The sequence below is a fragment of the Talpa occidentalis genome, unplaced genomic scaffold (assembly GCF_014898055.3).
Source record: "Talpa occidentalis isolate TD23 unplaced genomic scaffold, MPIMG_talOcc4v2.1 talOcc4.7, whole genome shotgun sequence".
Lineage (NCBI taxonomy): Eukaryota > Metazoa > Chordata > Mammalia > Eulipotyphla > Talpidae > Talpa > Talpa occidentalis.
The window spans coordinates 89802492-89825514 of NW_023605083.1; the positions used below are offsets into that span (position 1 = coordinate 89802492).

At 43.9% G+C, this 23023-nt stretch overlaps 1 protein-coding gene across 1 annotated transcript in view; it reads left to right on the plus strand.

Annotated features, from left to right (window-relative positions):
- The first annotated feature begins 7683 nt into the window (after nucleotides 1-7683).
- The window catches only part of LOC119231491 (NACHT, LRR and PYD domains-containing protein 1-like), a 28271-nt gene continuing 12931 nt past the window's right edge, over nucleotides 7684-23023 (plus strand). Inside the window, 3 exon segments of the mRNA XM_054688606.1 lie at nucleotides 7684-9238; nucleotides 11570-11717; nucleotides 22354-22524. Of these exon segments, the coding sequence (XP_054544581.1) occupies nucleotides 7684-9238; nucleotides 11570-11717; nucleotides 22354-22524 (1874 nt within the window).

Here is a 23023-nt window from a genome sequence, read left to right on the forward strand (position 1 = left end):
CTGGAGTGTGAAAAGCTGGGCTATTAGTGAGTGCTGGGTAGGAGCTTACCAGGAGAGGAATGATCCCAGTGGAGATTTGCACTGGGCCCAAGGGGGACCACTGTTCCCTGCCTGCATGATGTTCCTCACCTCCCACCACCACCCCCTCCCAGTGAACGTCCCGGGTCCAGCTGAGGCAATTGCAGACTGTGAAGACCACACGCAGCTGTCTTCACATTGACCCAAACAGGTGAGAAACTCAAAGAGTCCAAGCCACGGTTGCATGATATGAAATCACACAGACTTAAATCGGCCCATTCTAGCAGTTGCTCACATAACCTGGGGATGACACATTTGGCTCATGTCCTAGAAGATAAGGCTTCTCCATCAAGTGAGTAGACAAAGTGCCCTCTGCCTGATGTCAATCTTCTGCTCCCCCCACCACCTCTGCCTCCTCAGGCCCCACTCCTACCCTCCTAGACCTTCTTCTAGTCAGTGACTGTGGTCCCCTCTATCCAAGGGGGGATCGTGTACCAGAGGAGGCAGAGCTTACAGGTCCCTTCACCTGCCAAGTGCATTCCCAGCACCCCATGTGCCCTCACCTGCCCTCAAGGGGTGCTCGGAGCCCAGAGAGGAGGAGGCTGACATGCAGAGGGGCCCTGGGAGGGAGGGGGTAGGTGTCCTGTCAGCTCCCAGGGAGACTCTGGCCTGGCCTCCTGGCTCTCCCCTTCCCTGCTCCACCTCAGGGTCCCCATCTGTGACATGGGAGAACAGGAGCCTGCGCTGTGGACTGTGTGAGGGTGAAGAGAACCCACGGTAAACACTTGGCACAGATCTAACACCCAGCAGGTGCTCAGGACACAGGAGATGGGATGTTGCTGCTGCTGCTGTTGCTGTGCTGCTGTTACTCTAGCAGCCCCGGGAGGTGGAGGTTCACATGTCACAGGGAAACCTGAGGCTCAGAGAGGGGTCGGGAATCACATGGGGAGGCAGAGGCAGACCCAGGACAGGGTGTGCATATCCTAGGTCCCAGATCAGGCATTTGTCCAGCAGTGTTTGTCTGTGTGTCTTTTCCCATAAGTTTCAGGAGATGTTGGGGGGCAGGCTACAATGGCTTCGGGGTGCCTCCTGCCCTCTCTTGGAGACACAAGCCCTGGGAGACAGAGCCATGGAACCCAGATCCACATTCTTGGGCAGGGATGTCTCCTGCACTGGCTGCTACTTTGAGAGATCCCCACGCATTTCCTTCCTCCCTGCGGCTCACCATGACTTTCCTCTTGTTCATAATCTTTTTTCATGATCTTGCAGAGGAGTGTGACCGGGTCTTTCATTTCCCCTTTTGATTTGCATTTATCTGAAGAGTAGGGATACTGAGCACCTTTCAGTGAACTTGGTCATTTGCATATCTGCTTTTAGACAATGTCTCTTCAAATCCATTATTGATTTTTAATTGGACTATTGAATTATAGTTTTTACATGTTTTGGATATGAACTCCTTATCTGGATTATAATTTGCAAAGTTTTTGCCCACCCCATGGGTTGTCCTCTCATTTTGTTGATCACTTCCTTTGCTGCACAGAAGTTTTTCATTTTGATAGAGTCCTACTTGCTTATTTTTAGTTTGGTCACTCTTTTATAGACAAAATACATTGGCAGGACCAACGTCAAGGAAATGTCCCTCCCTGTTTTCTTGTAGGATTGTTATGGTTTCAGATATCACATTTGAGTTGCTAATCCAATGTGAATTATGTTTTGTGCCATCTCCCACTTAATCAATGGCCAGTGCATGGCTAAACCACCCTTTATGGTTTTCAGTGAGATTGCAAGACACCCTTCAGCAGTAACCACCAGGAAACCTTGGAAAAATAAAAGTTTATTATTCACAGTCCTTGGAAATGGCACCCCACACCTGGGGCTACATAGTGAGGCCGCAAGAAGATGGGGTGGTGGAGAGAGAGAGACAGAGAGAGAGAAAGAGAGAGACAGATATCAGGCCTGGATTCTGTTTTTAGTGTGGTTGAGCTGGGGACCCAGTCTTTCATGATCCCTTTTTATTGCTTAATTGAAAACAGAAGAAACTGAAAAAATGGGAAGTGAAAAGGAAAGTGACTCAAAAGGTCAGTTATTGAAATCAACCAAGATCTCTAAAATAGAGGATCCTCTATGAGGAAAGGTCTCCAGCTCTTTCCCTAGTTGTGAGTCTGGAATGTGGTTATTCAAAATAGTCTTCTTCAAACTAAACCACTTTGAAGTGGACACTGAGGCAATCAAAGCTTAAGCCAGGCACTTGCTCTATGTAGAGAGAAAACCCAGCTCTCAGGGATGTGAGCAGTGTAAGGTAAGGGGCCAGTTTCAATCCTTTGCATGTAGATATCTATTGATAGTTTTCCCGGCACAACTAATTTAAGAAATTAAACTTTTGTCATTATTATTCTTGGCGTCTTGTGAAAAATTGACAAATATGTGGAAATGAAAAACCAACAAACACATATTCCTGAACAATGAGTAGGTCAAAAAGATGTGACATGAGGAAAAAAAATCAGAAATGAATGAAAAAGGAAACCATAGTTGACCACATAGGGAAGGGTTTATTTCTGGGCTCTCAGTTCTGTTTCATTTGTCTTTGTTTCTCATTTTAGGCATCTACTCTTTTGATTACTGCAGACTTTACACCTTAGTAAAGTCATTTTCTGGCTCCTTGAGATATAAAGTTAGGTTACATATATTTTTATCTTAGTGTGGGAATATAGTAATATAATCAGCCCTCCCAATCATCTTTACTTCCGCTGCATTCATGTGTTTTGATGTGTTGTTAATTTTTTTTGTTAATTTTCTTTGGTCTTGTTATTTATTTTTTTTTTCATAGCTTATATTCTTTGACCTAGTCATTGCTCAGGAGCATTTTTTTTTTTATTTTCATATATTTGTCAATTTCTCAGTCTCTTTCCTGTTATTGATTTTGAGTTTCATGACATTGTGATTGGAAAATAGATTTCAATTTTAAGCTTCTTAAAACTTGTTTTATGACCATATATATGATCTGTCATGGAGAATTTTCTGTGTGCACTTGAGAAGAATAAATGTTCTGCATTATTGGATGTAATGTCCTTTATGCATCTGTTAGGTCCATTTGGTATAAAGCATAATTCAGGTCCAATATTTCATACTGTTTTCTGTCTGCATGATCTATATTAATTGTTAAAGATGGGGCTATTAAAGTTCTCTACTATTATTGTGTTTCTGCCTATTTCTGCCTCAAGATCTGTTAATATTTGCTTAATATATTTAAATGTTTTGTCTCAATTAACCACTTTATCACTATAATAACTTCCTGTGTCTCCTGTTAATTTTTGACTTAATGTCTGTTTTGATTGCATAATGTAGTTAGTCATACTCTCTCGTGGTTTTCATTTATGAAACATCTTTATTCGTCCCTTCATTTTAACCTATATGTGTCCTTAAAGCTGAAGTGAGTCTCTTGTAGGCAAAATAGATTGGAGTCTTGTTTTGTTTTTATGTTGCTTAATCCCTTTAGCTACACTATATCTTATAATTGGAGGATTTAATCCATTTATATTTAAAGTGTTGTAGAAATAAATTCTAGGGCCTCCCTGGTGGCACAGAGGATTGAGCACCATGCTGTGAAGCTGTCCGCAGCCTTTGCAGTGCGGGGTTCAATCCATCCGGCGGTGAGAATCCCACATGATGCAGCAATCTCTCCTGTCGCATCCGCTGCTCCCCTCAGCAGTGTATTTTTGTCGTCTGCCTTTTCTGCTCCCTGCTCTGTCTCTAGTGAATCCTTTCACCCTCCTGCGCCTCTGGCCTGTACCCCAGCTCTTGTATAAAAATAAATTAATCTTTAAAAAAAAAAAGAGATAAATTTAAAAAGAAAGAGAGAAAGAAATTCTAGCCTTTCACCCAGGCAAAGGAAGAACAAGCAGTACTTCAGGAACAGTGAGGTCAGGAGAAGCTTTATTACTCATGCATGAGGTCCCAGACATGAGTAGCCCCATAAGGTCTGCGCACTGGTTTAAAGACCATGGGATCCTTTTATACACAACTGTCTCCATATCTGTTACATGGATAACATCACTTTTCAGCAGGCACAACCATTTGCAGCAAAGTCCCCAGACACGGGGGGCAAGGCAAAGGGGGGAAAGATGCAGGCATTCGGGGATGGCCTTGGAAAGACTGATCAGCTGGTTGGCTGCCAGACCTTGTAGATAAGAGTGCCGAGGCCCTGGCCATGAATCTTGAAAGGGAAGAAGCTGTAAGGAAGCAAACTTGTTGATTATGCCTGCATTGGAATGTTCATTGCACCTGGGCTAGAAGTTCTGATGGAATCTTTATTATATTCATTTGCTCAATAATATATTTTCTCATCAAAAGTAGTTATATTGACAGGCAAAGCCTTACTATAATCATCCTGTTAATTTTTTTGTGTGGTTGCTTTATTTTATTCTTTCTCTCCCTCTTCTTCTTTGTGACTTGATGGTTTTCCATAGTGATGTATTTTGATTCCTTTCTCCTTATAGTTTGTGTGCCTATTAAGGTTTTTACTTTGTGATTACAATGAGTCTTACATAAGACATATTATAGATATTTTTTGAATTTTCATTTCATTCATTATATTCTTTGGAGACAGAATTTAAATTTGTATTTCTCTCTCTGTGTTGAAATTCTTGTTTTGCTCGTATATTGCTTTTCTGATTTCATTCTGAATTCTCTACTAGCTTGTTGAGCTTCCTTTCAAAAATTATCCTGAATTCTTCATTTAGCAATTCATCAATCACTAGATCTTTTTGGTCAGTTAATGGAAAATTATTGTGTTTATTTTGTGGTGTCATATTTCCTTGATTTTCTTTTCACCTCTCTTCTAGCTTTTTGTTGAAATGTGTGTTTAATAGAGCAGAAACCTCTTCCAGACTTTATAGATTGAGTTTGATGGGGAAAAACCTTCACCTGTGGGGTGGCTACAAGGGTGCTTGTCAGGTGTGGGGTGTCCGTTCTGATTCTGAGAAAGACCAATGTAGTCTCTACATGCCTACAAGAGATTAACTTCAACCTTAAGTTACACATCAGATGAGGTCAGTGTCAGCAAAGATAGAGGGGTTTCTCAATGACCAGTGTTGCTGGGGACCTTCTGAATGCTATTTATTCCACAGGGCCAAAGAGATATCGCTCAGCACAGGGTCCATTCTGGGGTATCCTCATAGTAGTGATGTTACTGGAATCTGATGCACGAGTGCACATAGTGAACAACAAAGTGGGTTCTAAAGCATAGGCACACATGGAACAGCCAGAGTTTTGGGGTCCACGTTGTGACAGACTCAGGGGAAGGCTGTCAGCCCTGATCCCAGGGTAGTACAATGGGAACTCCTTCTGGGAAGTGTGTACCAGTAACTCCCTCCTGAGGGAGTCCACAGTGGTTATTGTTACTGGCTATATCAGCAGCAAAAACTGCTGATATCCAATGCAGCACAGACCACTGTAGCCCACACCAATGAACACCATGGGGTCTTCCTCTGTCATAGGTGTGGGGAGTTCACAACTGTTTTAGGATTTATGAAGGAGGTCAGCGTCAAAGACTGCTGGTTTCTTCCACAGTGCCAAGTGATGGGGACTGTGATGACACTAGTTGCATGGCTGATACCAGTAACCTCTGCCCTTTGTTGTTCCTAGGTGTCTCCAGATAGTAAATATTTAACCTCTGGGGCCATACAATCTCTGTTGCAAATACTCTCCATCATAGCCTGCGGTCAGCTATAGACAATTCATAGACAAATGGGTATGACTGTATTTTTAAAGATTTATTTAATTTATTTACTTGTGCATACAAGAAGTGAAGTGCAATCCAGAGGTGCACAGTTGAGAGAATTCACCTAAGACCGAATGGGGAACATAACAGGCAGATTGAGTGAATCACTCTGCTGAGGGGAACAGTGGGTGAGACAGGAGAAGTCTGCTGCGCATTGTAGTTAGCTCCCTGGCCAGGAATCAAACTCTTGCTGCAGTGGCTGCTGATGGCCACATAGTGCTTAGACCTAACCCCTTTTTCCTTGAGTACCCAGGAGGCCCAGATATGGCTGTATTACAAAGAAACAGTTTGTAGACATAAAAATTAGAATTTTATGTAATTCTCACATGCTGTGAAATAGTTTTTTTGTTTTATCTTATTGCCCGTAATCACTTCAAAATGTAAACCATTCTTAGGTATTGGTGGCAGGCTGTGCTTTCTTGGGTTTTCTAAATCCACTCCAAAAGCATATTAAGGTAAAATTACCAGAGGTATTGGGAGGATTTTTTAAATACAAGTAAATCAAGAGAATTTAGGCATGTGTCGTGTGAATAGAGCCATGAAGAGAGGGTGTTTCAGAGAACATTGTAAAAAGAAAAACTAAATTTCTCTGGTTCCTCAGGCTCATACTAGGTCCCTGATGGGTCCCCACTGCCATTACCCAGGTGGACATTCTGGAGCTCTTAGAAGATCTCACACCAGAGATGTTCACAGAAGAGACATAGCAATGGATCCACAGATCATGATCTCAGAGACATGACACTCTAGTCTCAACAATGCTGAATACAAGTTGACCCTGCATCCCACATCCCCCAGATTTTCCTCAGTGTACTCAAAAAGGCACAACAGGTGACCTTGAGCCCTCATGGTTTAGCAGGTTTCCCCAGATGATCTGGGCTTTAGAATCCCAAAGAAGTGGGGAAGGTGGAAAGGAAGGGACAGTAACAATTTCTCTATATGGAATCTGACAAGCTGTGAGCCTGACGTCCCTCTCTGCGGGACAGTCCCTGATGGGTGCTCAGGTCCACACAGTTCACAAAGCATGTCCCTGTCTTTCTCAGGTGGGTCCCCCAGACACTGACTGTGACGCAGGATTTGAGTGCAGGTTGTGACGGGGGATGGGATCCATGGAGGCGCCATAGGAGAGAGAAGTGGGACAGGGAAGGAGGAAAGCCCACGTGACCTGCATATGGAGCAGGTTCCACTGTGACATCTGAGGTTCACTGTTGCATCTCTAGGGGACAGTGAGAACGTGCCTCAGAGCTTTAGTCCACGAGCCAAGTATCTGTCACCGTCATTGGTCAAGGGCTCCCACTGGAGCATTAACTCCCCAGCACTTGTGGCTGCCTCACCCGAGGGCTGAGGGAAATCTCAACAGACACACAGGGGCAGAAGGACATGTTGCCTGCGCTTCCATGGTGTGTGCTGGGGAGGTACTGTCAGCACCACCTGTTAAAACATCCGGTGTCTCCTTCACGCCCCACGACCTCCTGCAGGAGATATCACAACCCCCAGTCTCCTGAGGCTCAGTGAGTCCAAGGCCTCAATACATGGGCTTGTAAAAACAGGGAGCTGTGTCTCTTTTGTTCACTTTTTATTCACCGTCCTAAACATTGTCTGGCACAGAGTGGGCCCTTGATTAATACTTGGAAGTCACTCAGGGAGTATGAATTGGTCAAGATGAGCTGGTTTCTCCTCCCCAAAGTCCATGCTCTTTCTACTGTTCTGAAAAGAACCTACAAGAGTTGGCAGCCTGGTTTTGGGGTGGGTGCCTAACACTGTTGAAGGAATGAATATATGAATAAATATATAAATCTATACCTTTATGTTACATCTTTCCGTCCTTTCTTAGGAAAAACAAAAATTTCTCAGAAACAAAGGTCAAAAAGGACCTGCACCACACAGTCATGGGAAACAAGGATTTGTACCATGAAGTCAAACAGCTGGTACTTATACAAAGATCTCATCTCAGAGGCCATGAGTTCCAAGGCAGGGGAAACTGGCACCTTGGGGTGCTACAGGAGCGAGGAATTCTGATTAATATCAGAGACTTATTTGGCCCAGGGCCTCACACGGTCATACTGCATGGGGATGCTGGCGTTGGGAAGCCTACACTGGCTAGACAGGTGAGGAGGGCCTGGGAGGAAGGCCAGCTGTACAGGGACCGCTTCCAGCACGTCTTCTACTTCAACTGCAGTCAACTGAGCCTGGCAAAGACAATGAGTCTCACTGAACTCATCACAGAAGTCGGGGCTGCCCCTGAGGCTGCCATTGGCCAGATACTATCTCAGCTAGAGAAACTGCTCTTCATCCTTGAAGGTTTGGATGAGCCACAATGGGACGTATTGAAGCAAAAGCATGACCTCTACTTGCAGCAGAGCCAGAAGCAACCACTGTGCCCACTACTGAGCAGGTTGCTGAGTAAAACCATAGTTCCAGAGGCATCCTTGCTGATCCCAGCTAGAACCAGAGCTCTAGAGAAATTCATCCCTTTTTTGGAGCACCCACAATGGGTGGAGGTGCTGGGGTTCTCCGAGTCTGGCAGGAAGGAATATTTCTGCAAATATTTCACAGATGAAGGCCAAGCAGGTAGAGCCCTGAGCTTGGCTGAGTCAAACCGCGCGCTCTGGGCCATGTGTCTGGTGCCCTGGGTGTCCTGGCTGGTCTGCACGTGCCTGAGGCAGCAGATGGAGCAGGGGCGAGAGCTCTCGCTGACGCCCCAGACCACCACGGCCCTCAATCTGCAGTACCTTTCCCAGGCCCTGCCCGCTGAGCCCCTGGGGACCCAGCTGAGGGGCTTGTACTCTCTGGCTGCTGAGGGCATCTGGGATAGAAAGACCCTCTTCAAGAGGGAAGACCTCAGGTAGCATGGCATAGAAAGCACCGTGGTCTCCAGTCTCCAGAAGATGGGGATTCTCCGACCCTATCCCCCCACTCTGAGCTACAGCTTCATTCATCTGTGTTTCCAGCAGTTCTTTGCTGCAATGTCCGGTGTGCTGGGGTGTAGGAAGGAGGGAAGTGGTCATCCTAAAAGCACTGTAGATATAGGAGAGCAGCTAATAGAACATTGCGGGCATGTCTTCGGGGCACCAACTATGCATTTTGTATTGGGCCTTTTGAGTGAGCAGGGCATGAGAGAGATGGAGCGCATCTTCCGCTGCACACTGTGTTGGGAGAGGAGGCAGGAACTCCTGGAATGGACCCAGGAAGAGGTGTGGCAAAAGTATTTCTCCCCACAGCTATGCTCCCTACCGTTGTTTCGCTGTTTATATGAGATTCAGGATGAGGTTTTCCTGACACAAGCAATGGTCCATTTCCGAGAAAGAGACATGTGTGCTGCAACTGACATGGAGCTCCCGGTGTTCACTTTCTGCATTAAATTCTGCCACCGTGTGCAGTGGCTTCAACTGAAAGGGGCTTCAACTGAAAGAGGACAGCATAAACAGGTGTGGAATCGCCACAGTATGGTCCTGGGAGTACCCACCCCCTTCCTCTCCCCACACCTCTGTTGCTTCTGCCACCCTGGGCTTGGGAAGAATCCTCACTAAGCCTGGCCCCAAGGGTTAAAGGGCCAAGGTCACCCATGATTTCTACCTGCCAAATCTGACCTCTGTTCTCTGACACCTCAGCCCTCTGCAGCATGTGGCCTGCCCTGTCAGCTCCTGGGCAGAACTGCAGTGACCCTGCCTCTTCCTGCTGCTGCTTGTCCTGCCTCTGTGATGGCCCCATCTCTTCCCTGGGTGCACTTCCAGCCCCTGCAGACCCAAGAACCCCTCACACCCTCCGGCAGCCCACCTGCTTCTGCTTCTCTGCGGACTTATTTCTCCCTGAGAAGCTGCTCTCTCCAATGCTCAGGATCCCCTTAGTGGCTACTGACAATGACACAACTCTGAGATCTGCCCATCACCTCCAGATGACTGGGCTCAATGGAGTGTGTTTCCTGGAAACCTGCTTCCCTGTTTGTGTCAGTGAGGCACTATTGCCTCTGGGGCTCACCCCCAAACCACCCTCTCAGCATGATGGGGTCATTTTTCTAGCCCCCACCTATTTTACACTATTGATCATTTAATGCTTAATCTATCTCCCCTTTTAGATGATTCCTTTCATGTACTTATTAATACTGACTTTATGTCAGATCACAGGTTAATTAGTAAAGCACTGCCCCTGTCCTCGATGAACTCAAAAACTGACGGAGACATATTCAATAATGAGAACAGAGCGTGACCCCTGCTGTAGTGACGAGGGCAGCAGGAAGGAGCAGGCTTTGACCAAAAATGTTGGATTCACACCTTTTGTTTTCATATTTTATCCATCAAAATAAAACCTGTGACACTGTGGAAATACAGTAAGCAAAGTGATGAAAACTAATGTCCATCAGAATCCCATCACTTGAGGGGACCGTCCGCCTGGAGGTGCATCCTCTACTGGGTCCTGTGCATATGCATGACAGGGCCACCCTGCGTTTTGTGTTACCATCAGCTTTATCTTCTTTGTATTTACTTCAAATCTACCTTCTTGTGCTGTGAAGTAGCCTGATGCAACGTCCTTCTGCATCAGCAGGTGATGTCCATGCTCTCTTTGGGTGCTGAGGGTGTTTCTAGGGGCTCATGGCTGTGAGTGTGACTGGTCCTTCGAGAAGGCCATGGATGTCGGTGCTGCAAATGGTGGTGCCAGCATGGGGCCTGCAGAAGGGCCCTGAGGGGTCACAGAGGGAGACACCAGAGAGGAGCAGGAGGAACCAGGGGATACAGGCTAGAATAAGAGCGTCTCAGTGGACGCTGACACATGGGTTCTGGAGAGTCCCAGGGGAGAGTCAGGGCCTTCAACTGCAGTGGGAGGGAGATTTCAAAACCCAGGGTCCTTCAGGCAAAGCAGAGAGAATGGCGAGGAGGCTACTGTAAACACCCAAAGTCCGGGAGGAATGATGGAGGCTCACCCAGGCTGTGGGATGGCGACCAGGAGCAGCCCGGGGGTGAGGGTGAGCAGCTTCCCGGGTTTTGGCTTGTAATTCACCCTGTGCGTTTTGTATAATAAAGTTTTATTCTGTATTCCCTCTAATCAAGCCTAAAGATGGCCAACTGGTTGAAACAAATCTTAAAATCATTATTCAAATATCATGAGCCTAATAAATTAAAGCAAAATTTAAATATTGAGGCTTTAGGGTGTTTTGTAGCATCGACTTTGGAGCCCTGCTCAGTGCAGTGGGTTCTGCCAGGTTTCAATGCGCAGTGACACCCCCACAACTGACCCTCCTCCCCTAATGCCCTCCCCTCACCAGGAAGCCCTCCTCTGTGGTTCACTGTACAGCCCTTGCCATGCCGTACTGAAGTGTTCATTTTGTGTGTCTGTCTGCCTCAGCATGGGACTTCCTGAGGACTGGGGCAGATAGAGCCCTTTTTTAGTCTGCATTGCCAGCAAAGGGCCCGGCACAGAGAAAAAAAGTTGGGGTCAGGCAGCTCCTCCCTTTGCTGCAGAGACCCCGGTGTTCCTCTGCCTAGACATTCTGGACATCCAGCACCAGGGAGGAGAGGAGGGTTGGGAGAAGGGAACAGAGCCCAGGGAGGTGGCGTGAGAACGACATGGTGGTGACAGGGTTTTATGTGGTCATTTATACGGTCATCCAGGTTGGCCTGCAGGAGACCCTGTGCACTTTCAAAAATAGGAGGCGCACAGAGTAGTCCCCGGAGAGAGATGATAAGGGGGGATGTCCCAGAAGGACATTGGCAGCCCAGACACATCACGTCTCTCCTGCCCCACTTCCCTCCCTCAGGTTCACTCGCTTCCTGATCACAGATGCCTCTTGGAAGATTCTCTTCTCCATTCCCGGGGTCACTGGGAGCCTAACGGAGCTGGACCTCAGTGGAAACTTCCTGAGCCCCTCTGCAGTGCAGAGTCTTTGTGAGGCCCTGAGGTGCCCCCGCTGCACTCTGGAGACCCTGCGGTGAGTCTGGCCTGGGGTCTGCTCTGAGGCAGGTGGGCAGGAGTCCCAGAAGGAGCTGAGTGTAGGATGGGGAGTTGTTCTTCGCAATCAACAAATTGTGTGTGTTTTCTTTTTTATATATTTTATTATTTTATATATTTTTTACACATTTTTTGTTTATGTACAATGTATGCATTTTCATCTTGGTTATAGTCCCCGTAAAATTCCCACCACACCTGTTTTGATCCTACTCCTTTCCCCACCCCACCCCCATCCCAGCCCCTACTGTGTCTCTGGTTTATAGTGGCCTGTTGATTTTGATGTTTACTTTATTATAATTAGCCTTTTTCCTTGTCCCTTATTTGGGTTCTAAATTCCTGGTGTGAGTGAGACCATCCAGAATTTTTCTTTTTCTTTCTGGCTTATTTCACTGAGGATGATCCCTTCCAACTCCATTCATGTTGCTGCAAATGGCATGAGTTTATCTTTTTGGATTGCTGAGTAATATTCCATGGTGTATATGTACCACATCTTCTTGATCCAGTCATCTATTTTTGGGCATTTGGGTTGTTTCTATAACTTATTTATTATAAATAGTGCTGCAATAAACATATGGGTGCAGGTGTCCTTTTGAATTCATGTTTTTGTGTCCTTTGAGTAGATATCTAGGAGTGAAATTGCTGAATCAAATGGAAGTTCCATTTTTAGCAGGTTGAGGAGAATGTCCACACAGCTTTGCATAGTGGTTGGACCAGTTTGCACTCCCACCAGCAGTGCAGGAGAGTTCCTTTTTCTCCACATCCTCACCAACATTTATTATTGCTAGTTTTTTTTTTTTTATTGTGTGCCATTCTCACTGGTGTAAGATGGTATCTCATTGTAGTTCTTATTTACATTTCCCTGATTACAAGTGATGCTGAACATTTTTTCATAGCCTGTTGGCCATTTGCATTTCCTCTTTGGAGAAGTCTCTTTTTAGCTCTCTGCCCATTTTTTTTTACTGGATTATTTACTTTGTTTTTGTTGAGTCTTATCAGCTCTTTGTAGATTTTTGTGATCAGTCCTTCATCATCAGTGTTGTGTGCAAAAATTTTCTCCCAGTCACTGGGGTATCTCTTTGTTTTGGTTTTTGTCTCTTTTGCTGCACAGAATCTCTTTAATTTGATGTAGCCCCAGCTGTTGATCTTTGCCTCCACTATCACTGCTTTGGGTGATGTGTCTGTAAAGATGTTTTTGAGGTGTATGTCATGTAGTGTTTCGTCTATAATTCCTTCTATGTATTTTATGGTTTTGGGTCTTATGTCTAGTTCTTTAATCCATTTTGAGTTGGTTTTTATGCATGGACTGAGGTAGTAGTCAAGCTTCATTCTTTTGTATGTAGTGACCCAGTTTTCCCAGCACCATTTATTGAACAAACTTTGTTTGCTCCATTGCATATTCTTTGCTCCTTTGTCAAAGATTAGTTGACCATAAATCCGTGGGTTTATTTCTGGGTTTTCTGCTTGGTTCCATTGGTCCATGTGTCTGTTCTTGTTCCAATACCATGCACTTTTGATTATTATGGCTTTGTAGTATAGTTTGAAGTCTGGGAGTGTGATACTGCCATTCCCTTTTTTTTTTTTTTTTTTTTTTCAGGAGAGCTTTGGCTATTTTTGGTGTGTCCATATGAAGTTCATCAACATTTATTCTATTTCATTGAAGAATGTCATTGAAATTTTTATTGGAATAGCATTGAATCTGTAAATTGCTTTTGGTAGGATGGTCATTTTTATAATGTTAATTATTCCAATCCATGAGCAGGGGATGTCTTTCCATTTCTTTGTGTCTTCTTTTATTTCTTTTATAACATTATTATAGTTTTCTTTGTATAGGTCCTTTGCCTCTTTTGTTAGATTTATTCCCAAGTATTTGAGCTTTTTCAATAATAAAAGCAATGGTTTTCTTGATTTCCTCTTCTACAGATTTATTGTTTGTATATAGGACAGCTACTGATTTTTGTCTGTTGATTTTGTATCCTGCCACTTTATTAAACCGGTTGATTTGTTTGATTAGTTTTTCTGTCGAGATTTCAGGTTACCTATGTATATTATCATATCACCTGCGAATAGTGATAGTTTTACTTCTTCCTTCCCTATTTGGATTCCTTGTCTTTCTCTTGACTTATTGCTCTGGCTAGGACTTCCAGTATTATATTGAGAAGCAGTGGTGAGCATGGACATCCTTGTCTTGGTACAGATCTTAAGGGAAATGCTTTCAACTTTTCACCTCCAAGAATGATATTGGCTATGAGCTTGTCGTATGTGGCCTTTATGATGTTGAGGTATGTTCCTTGTATCCTGAGAATTTTGAGTGTCTTTATCATAAATGGATTTTGAATTTTGTTGAAAGCTTTCTCAGCATCTATTGATATTATCATATGGTTTTTATATTTCTTTTTGTTCACATGTTGGATTACATTTATTGATTTTCAGATGTTGAACCATCCTTGTGTCCCTGGAATAAACCCTACTTGGTCATGATGAATTGTCTTATGGATACATTGTTGGAATCTGTTAGCTAATTTTATTGAGGATTTTTGCATCAGTGTTCATTAGAGAGATTGGCCTGTAGTTTCTTTTTCTGTGTTGTCCTTGTTCAGTTTTGGTATTAGTGTAATGTTGGTTTCATAAAACACATTTGGTATTATCCCTTCCTTCTCAATATTTTGAAATAATTTGTGTAGAATAGGCACTGGTTCATTTCTGAATGTTTGGTAGAATTCATTTGTAAATCTATCTGGTCCTGGGCTTTTGTTTTGGGGGAGGGTTTTGATTACCATTTCAATTATTCTGCTTGTAATTGGTCTGTTTAGGTGTTCTATTTCTTCTTTTTCTAGCTTTGGGTGATGTAAAGTTGTAGGAACTTGTCCATCTCTTCTACATTGTTGAACTTGTTTGCATATAACTGTTTCTAGTAGTTTCTGATTATTCTTTTGATTTCTGCTGTGTCTGTTGTAATTTCTCCTCATTCACTTGTGGTCCTATTTATTTGTGCTTTCTCCCGTTTTTTCTTTGTGAGCCTGGCTAGGGGTTTATCTATTTTATTTATTTTCTCAAAGAACCAACTTTTGATTGCATTGATCTTTTGGATTGATTTTTTAATTTCTATTTCATTTATTTCTGCTTTTATTTTTATTGTTTCCTTTCTTCCACTGGCTTTAGGGTTTTTTTGTTGTTGTTCTTTTTCTAGTTCTCTGATATGTGAGATTAGGTTGTTTCTTTGAGTTCTTTCTTGTTTCTTGATGTGAGCCTGTCTTGCAATATATTTTTCTCTTACTACTGCTTTTGCTGCATCCCATACATTCTAAAATTGGTGTCTTCCTTGTCGTTCAGCTCAAAGTCTTTTTTAATTTCTTCTTTGATCTCCTTGTTAGTCCAGTGGTCTTCCAATAGTGTGGGTTTCAGTCTCCATGAGGTGGGAGGGTTCTTTGCCTACTTTTTATGGTTTGTTTCTTGTTTGATGCCTTCATGGTCAGAGAAGATAGTTGGTATGATTTCAATCTTGGTGTATCTGTTGATGTTTGTCTTGTGTCCCAGTATGTCATTGATCCTAGAGAATGATCCGTGTGTGCTTGAGAAAAATGTGTACTCCGATTTTTTTGGATGCAGTGTTCTATAGAGATCTGTTAATTCCATGAGGTCTAGATCCTTATTTAGAGCTTTAGTGCTCATATTTATTTTTTTAAATCATTGATCAATCCATTGTTGAGAGTGGTGTGTTAAAATCTTCTACTATATATGTATTTTCTCTGATGTTGTTTTCAGAGATAATAATAGTTGTCTGATATGTTTTGTTGATCCTTCATTTGGTGGGTATATGATAATGAGTGTTATGTCTTCTTGATGCATTGTCCCCTTAATAATTAATGTACTGACCATCTGGGCCACTTTTTACCTTTTTAAGTTTGAAGTCTGTTTTATCTGATATAAGTATAGCTGTTCACGCCTTCCTTTTTGGTCCATTTGCTTGTAGGATGTTTTCCATCCTTTTACTTTCAGTCTATATTTATCTTTTGTAGTTATATGTGTATCCTGGAAAGTAAAAGGTTTGATTTTGTTTCTTAATCCAGCCAGTGACTCTGTGTCTTTTTTTTTTTTAAGATTTATTTATTTATGCATACAAGAGCTGGGGTGCAGGGCAGAGGTTTGGGGGGTGAGAGGCTTCACTAGAGACAGAGTGGGGAATAAACAGGCAGATTGACTGAAATACACTGCTGAGGGGAGCGGCGGCTGAGTCAGGAGAAGTCTGCTGTGCCATGTGGACCAGCTCCCTGGCTGGGGATAGAACTCGTGCTGCAGTGGCTGCGAACAGCTTCATAGGTTGTGTCTTAATCCCTTGCACCACCAGGGAGGCCCATCTGTGTCTTTTCATTGAAGAGTTTAGTACATGTACACTTACAGTGAATATTGATGCATTAGCATCTGTACATTTTGTTTGTCTTTTTTTGTGGTTTCATTTTTTGTCTTGTTTCATTCTTATTCATCCCTCTGTTGGTTCGGCTTTAGGACTCTTTGTAGTATTTTTTTGGAGTGGGGATTTAGTCGTAATGAAATTCTGGAGTTTCTGTGTGACTGAGAAGGTCCTTATTTTTTCTTCATAGAGGACAGAAAGCTCTGAGGGATAAAGTATTCTTGGTTGGCATTTGCTGTCTTGGATTTTGTTGACTATGTTCCTCCACTCTCTTCTTGCCTGTAGTGTTTCTTCGGAGAAGTCTGATGTCAGCCTGATCGGTTTTCCTTTGTATGTTATCTGTTTATTCCCTCTTGTCAGCTTCATTATTTTTCCTTGTCTTGAATTCTTGGGAGCTTTACTATTATGTGTCTTGCTGTATTTTTTCTTTTATCATGGATGTTTGGTGTTCTTCTCACTCCTTCTATGTCCATTTTCAGCTCCTTCTTCATGTTTGGGAAGTTCTCTTCGATTATCTCCTTGAATATTTTTTCTGTTCCTATGTCTCTCTCCTCCCCTTCTGGGATTCCTATAACTCTTATATTTCCTTTCCTCATGGAGTCAGATAGTTCTTGAAGTCATTCTTCATTCTTTTTCCTTTTCTGCTTTAGTTCTTTTTATTTCTATGTCTTAGAGAGTACTTATTAGTTCTCCCATTTCATCTATTCTGCTTTCAATGCCTTTCCCAGAGTTCTTTATCTCCTCCTTTGATCTTTCAATCTCTTGCTTTTCTTTCACTTCCCTCTTTAGGGACTCAATTTCATTCTTCTCATCGTTGATTATTATTTCCATATCTTTCCTTTTCAACCTCCTTCAGTTTTTTAATCATGGCAATTTTAAATTCTCTACCAGGAAGGCTCAGAAGTTCTTTCAAGTCACTGTGTTGCAGTCTGGTGGTTGATTTTCTTTTTGTGGTGTGTCTCTTCCCTGAGGACTTGCTTTGTTGTTGTTGGTAAGTTTTTTTTTTTTTTTTCTCCCTGCTGCTTGTTTTCTAATTTGTCCTATGCATTGGGATACTGTGTCACTGGTACTGGATAGAACATCATTAGTGTGCTCCCTCTGGGATGCTGGAAACTGGTGGTCCAATCAAGTCCAATACTGTTACACCAGCATTCCAGTAGGGCAGTGGTGTTATGGATATGTTAATGGGCGCTGTCCCTGAAAATCCCCTCCCTCTGTATTTACTTAATTCCAGAGGGGGGGTCTTGAGGTCCCACAGTCTTCCCTGGAGGTGGCTGGATCACCCCTTGGGCACCTCATTGCTGGATCCCCCTCTGGGCTCCAATTAGCAACCAGATGTGGGGCCTGGCTTGTGCGTGCTTTTCAGCTCACCTCTGACTGTGGGGATAGCACTTTCTCAGTTCCACACATTTATGATGAGGTCCTGACTCAAATCTCCCTGTCTTGAGAATGGCACAATCAACAATATGAATTGAAACATGTACTATGCTGTAGGCCAGGGCTGCTATGGCAAACCCATATAGACAAGATTCTTTTATCACAGAGTTTGCAAGAGACTAACAATCAAGAAACCAGACTAACAAAACACACAAGGTCTTCAGTGGAACAATTTTTGAGGAAGTAAAACCTGAAAGATATCTGAAGAATACAGTGAAATTACCTACATGAAGCTGGAGAAAGGAAAATTCCAGCCAAAGGGAACAGCATGTACAGAGGTGCTGTGGTCGGAGGGAGGATGGAAAGTCAACGAATTAGAAGCAGGACAGTGGGGATGCAGGAAGGAAGTCTAAGGGGTGCAATGAAGCCTCAGACATCAGTAGGAGCCAGACCAGGTCCATGGTTGTGAGTTTCACTATTTTTTCCCCTATTGGAATGAGATTTTAAGCATACAGTTGGCAATATCACTGCATTTTCAAAGCAGAAGCAGAACAGCCATGTGCAAAAATGCATTACGAGTGTAATCATAAGACTAAATACACCAGTTAGTAAGAAAATTGGTTATTCCTCTAAAGATGGTGATAGCTTAGATTAAGGGTAACTATTTCTCCAAGGCATAATGGTAGCTTGGACTATGATGTTGGCAATGGGGATGGAAGGAAGTGGATGGAATAAGAGATCTATAAAATTAAAATCAATCTGTCCCAATATCAGATTGGGTTTAGGAGAAAGAGAGGGAGATATCAAGGATGAGCTTAGGTGACCAGCAGAACTCATGGCATGTGTCACATTCTCTGAGATGGAACATCCTGGAAAAAGAGGAGAGGCAAGCAAGTATCAAATAATCCCTTATGCAAAGATGAGATTGTCTCCAAAAACAACACTCAAGCAATTTTAAAGAAGTGAAATCATACAAAGTATATTCTCTGACCATGATGGAACAAAATTAGAAATCAAGAACAGAAGGAAATTTGGAAAATACATAAATACACAGAAATTAAACAGTAGACTACTAAATAACCACTTGTTGCAAAGAAGAAATCACAAGGGGAATTGGAAAATACTTTCAGATGAATGAAAATAAAAACACAACCTACCAAATCTTACTAGATACACTGAAGGCAGTGCCTAGAGGGAAATACCGACATTCATAAGGAGTAAAGGCTACCACGACACTCCTATTAGAATGGCCAAAATCTAGAACACTGACAATCCCAATTGCTGGTGAAATTGTGGAGCAAAATCAATTCTCATCCATTGCTGGGAGTGCAAAACGGGACGTACTTAGGGGGGGGATGATATGAAATCAGGTTCTTATAAAACTAAACATATTCTAACCATAAAATCCTGCAGTCACACTCCCTGAGATTAAAACCACACACAAAAACCAGTACATGACTTTAAAATATATGTATATAGGATCATTGTTACGTCATTGTTCTTTTTTTAACTATCATTTATTTTTTTCTTTCTGTTTTTTTGTATTATCTCACCTTTTTAAAAATCTTTTTATATTATTATTTTTTGCATCATTTATCATTTTTAAACAATATTTGCTTCCCCCCACCCCCTCAGGTGTAGTCCCCATAGAGTTTCCTTCACCAATGCACCCGTGTACCATCACCTCAGTCCCCTGTGCTCCTCCCTCCCTCCCTCTGATCCCTCTCCTGCCTCCTCCTGTGCAGGATGTCTCTGATTTATAATTGTCCATTTTTGCTTTGTTGTGTTTTGTACTGTTATTATTTTTTACACTGATGCCTTATTTGGTTCCCCTATATTCCTGCTATAAGTGAAACCATCCAATATTTTTCTTTTTCCTTCTGGCTTATTTCACTGAGCATAATTCTTTCCAGTTCCATTGCTGCGAATGGCGTGAGATTATCTTTTTTGATTGCTGAATAATATTCCATTGTGTATATATGCCACATCTTCTTGATCCAGTCATCTATTTTTGGGCATTTGGATTGTTTCCAGGTTTTACCTATTATAAATAGTGCTGCAATAAACATAGGGATAAAGGTGTTCTTTTGAATCAATGTTTCTGTGTCCTGTGCGTAGATCTAGCAGTGGAATTGCCGGGTCATATGGTAGCTATATTTTTGGTAGACTGAGGAACCTCCAGACAGCTTTCCATAGTGGTTGGACCAGATTGCACTCCCTCCAGCAATGTAGGAGAGTTCCTTTTTCACCACATCCTCGCCAACATTTGTTGTTGCTTGTTTTTTGATATGTGCCATTCTTACCAGTGTAAAGTTGTATCTCAATGTGGTTTTAATTTGCATTTTCCTGATAATAAGGGATGTTGAACATTTTTTCATATGCCTGTTGTTCTATGCGTTGGGACATTGTGCCACTGGTGTTGGCGGGCATCTCTTTGGAGTGCTCCTTCAGGGATGTTGAAAACTGCTTACCAGACTGAGACCAGCACTGGTAGGCCAAAACTCCACCAGTGTGTTGAAGCTGTGTCTGTGTTGCTGGACACTGTCCCTTACAGTTCCCTCCCTCTGTATTTAGTCAGTTCCAACAGGGAATCAGCTAGTTGGTGATTTTTTCTGGTCACGAGGTGGCGCCAGAGACCCATACTTGCTGACCTGTGCTTTTTTCCCAGTGGTTCTCTGAGAAAGGGAGGGCTGTGGAGGGAAGCACCTCAACACTGGAGCTCTTACGCAAGCTGAGTGTTGTGTCTGCCCCGTGTTCACCTGGTGCTGTGTCTGCAGCTGTGTGGATCCCGTGCCCTGAATTCTGCACTCTAGTTCTCAATCTCAGGGTCTCAGATCCAAAATGATGGCTGTCACCCTGTGCAGTGCCCAAGTTATGGCGCGTCCCATGCCCCAGATCTTGCGTTTGGCTCTCAGTTCCAGAATGGGGTCTTGCTCCAAGCCTTGCTTCCCTTCTTATCTCCGTTCCTGTGACCCTCTCAGAGCTGAGGGTGATTTTGGAAACCCTGGCTTCCAACTATTAGGAAGTTGGTGATTTTTGTTGTGACCACTAGGTGGCGCCAGAGATCTTTCCTAATATCCCTCCAGAGCTGTGCTTTCTCCCACTGAGTCTCCGGGGAACTGAGTGGGGGTGGCATGGAATCGCTAAACGGTGTGGGGTGCTGCGTCTGCCCCCTGTGCTACACGTCGTGGGGATCCCATGCTCCTAATTTCAAGCCCCGGGTCTCAGTTCCGAAGCCCTCAGATCCGGGACGCAGGCGGTAGCTCAGTTCAGTGTCTGCAGAAATGGCCTTTTGCACCTGCTCCCATGCCCAAGCGCCTGGCTTTTGATTACTCAGTGAGGGTCACTCACCTCAGTGACAGTTCCCGCGAGTCTCCCCACGAACCTAGGTCACGGGTGCAGGGACCTGGGCAGCCACAATCCGTGTATGCTTTTCGAGCTCGCGTGCTTTTCCGTACAAGCTTGCAGGCTGGCCTTGGCTATGTGTGGGTCTCTCCGCAGAGTCCTTATCTTCCTCTAATGGCACCCTGAGCCTTTCGCTCACCTCTGTGGCGATTGCTGCTCGGTTCTCCACAGTTTCCATTCACGGGGCCCGGTACCTGCAATATTTCCTTTCCACCCACTGTCCCTCTTGATCTGTAGTTTTTTTATCATTGTTGTTTTTTTTCTTTCTGTTGGTCAAAGTATGCCAGCTTTGTGGGTGGGGGACGGTAGCAGGGTTCTCTCTTGATCACTGTTCATTTTTATACAATGTTGATTTATCTTCTCAGGAATAGTCCCATAAAACTCCCATCACCAAGTCACCCGTGAACCATCACCACAGTCTCCTGTGTTCTTCCCACCTGTTTTGATCCTTCTCTCTCCTCCTCCCCTGATGACCATCTGCCACTTATAGTTTGCTGCTAGTTTTGTCTTTTTTTTTTTTTAACTTTCATAGGATTGGTTTAATTTTTTTCAGCAGGAGAAAAAGAATAAAATTACAAGATTCTTTTAATATTTTCACAATGTTAAAACTAAAACTGAGCGCTAGGCTATGTGTGTAAGTAAATCTAGAACACAAAGGGGTTCTAGTTTTGTCTTTTTTTCCTGATTCCTTGTTCAGTTCTCCAGATTCCTCCTAAGTGAAACCATCCAGTAATTTTCTTTTTCCTTCTGACTTATTTCACTGAGCATAATCACTTCAGCTCCATGCATATTGCTGCAAGTGACACAAGTTTATCTTCTTGGATTGCTGAATAGTATGCCATTGTGTATATATACCATATCTTCGTGATCCAGTCATCTTTTGGGGTGCACATCTTAGCTATTATTAATAGCTGCACATGGATGTTTATAGCAGCTCTATTCATAATTGTCAAACCGTGGAAGCAAACAAGATGTCCTTCAGTATGTAAATGGATAAGGAAATTGTGGTACATCCAGACAGTGGATTATTATTCAGTATTAAATGGAAATGAGCTATCAATCTATGGAGAAACCTTAATGCATGATACTGAGTCAAATAGCCAATCTAAGAAGGCTACATACTACGTGACATGCATAATGTCACGCAGTATATTAACAATAAGATGTTAACAATAAGCCCCAGATATGCAAGCAGAACATGGGGTACATTACCCTACACGGTTGATGTGGAGAGTGGGCAGGATTCCTGGTGCTCAGCCACCCTGACTGGCTCCTTGGTTGCAGGAGGAGAATAAGAATCTGGTTAGTGCAGCCCAGAAGTCTTTGTCCTCCCTCAGTGTCACCTCAGAAGTCCCAAATCAGCTCCCATTTACCCCAAGGAGAGGCCCTCAGTGTAATGACTGTGCCCTCTCCATCCCTCCTGCAGGCTGGTGCGCTGTGGCCTCACCTCCAGCAGCTGCCAGGACCTGGTCTCCGCGCTCAGCACCAGCCCCCGCCTGACAGAGCTGGAGCTGAGGCAGAACGACCTGGGCGACCCCGGGGTGAGGCTGCTCTGTGAGGGGCTCAGGCAGCTTTCCTGCCAGCTCAGGCTCCTGGGGTAAGACCTGGAGCCTCAGAGCAGAGGACAGGGGAGGCCAGGGAGGTGGGGTGAGGGAGACAGTTGCTGTGGCCTTGGACAGGGAAGGGAAGGAACAGATCCGTGTGGCCACCTGGGCTCCTCACCAGCCCTCAGCTTCCTGAAGCAAAAGCCTTGGACATGCCTTTCTGTCCCTCCCTCCCTCCCCCCGTCCTTCTGAGCTCCCATGTGCAAGCATGGACAGACACTGAGGACACAGAGTGAGCAGGTGTGGCCCCGCCCCTGACCTTCACCCCAGTGGGAACAGGACAGGTGTTGCCCGGGTGTGAACACACAGTGTGTGTTTCTAAGCTGCATGGAGGCTGTGAAGGGAAATGTGGCGAATCAGGAGTGTGTAACATGGGGTTAGATGGAATCAGATTGAGGGGAGCACAGAGGTTCTCTGAGGGGTGGCATCAAACTGAAACCTTCTGCCCTTCCAGTCAGGGGGGAGCAGCTCAGGGAAGAGAGTAGTGGGGGG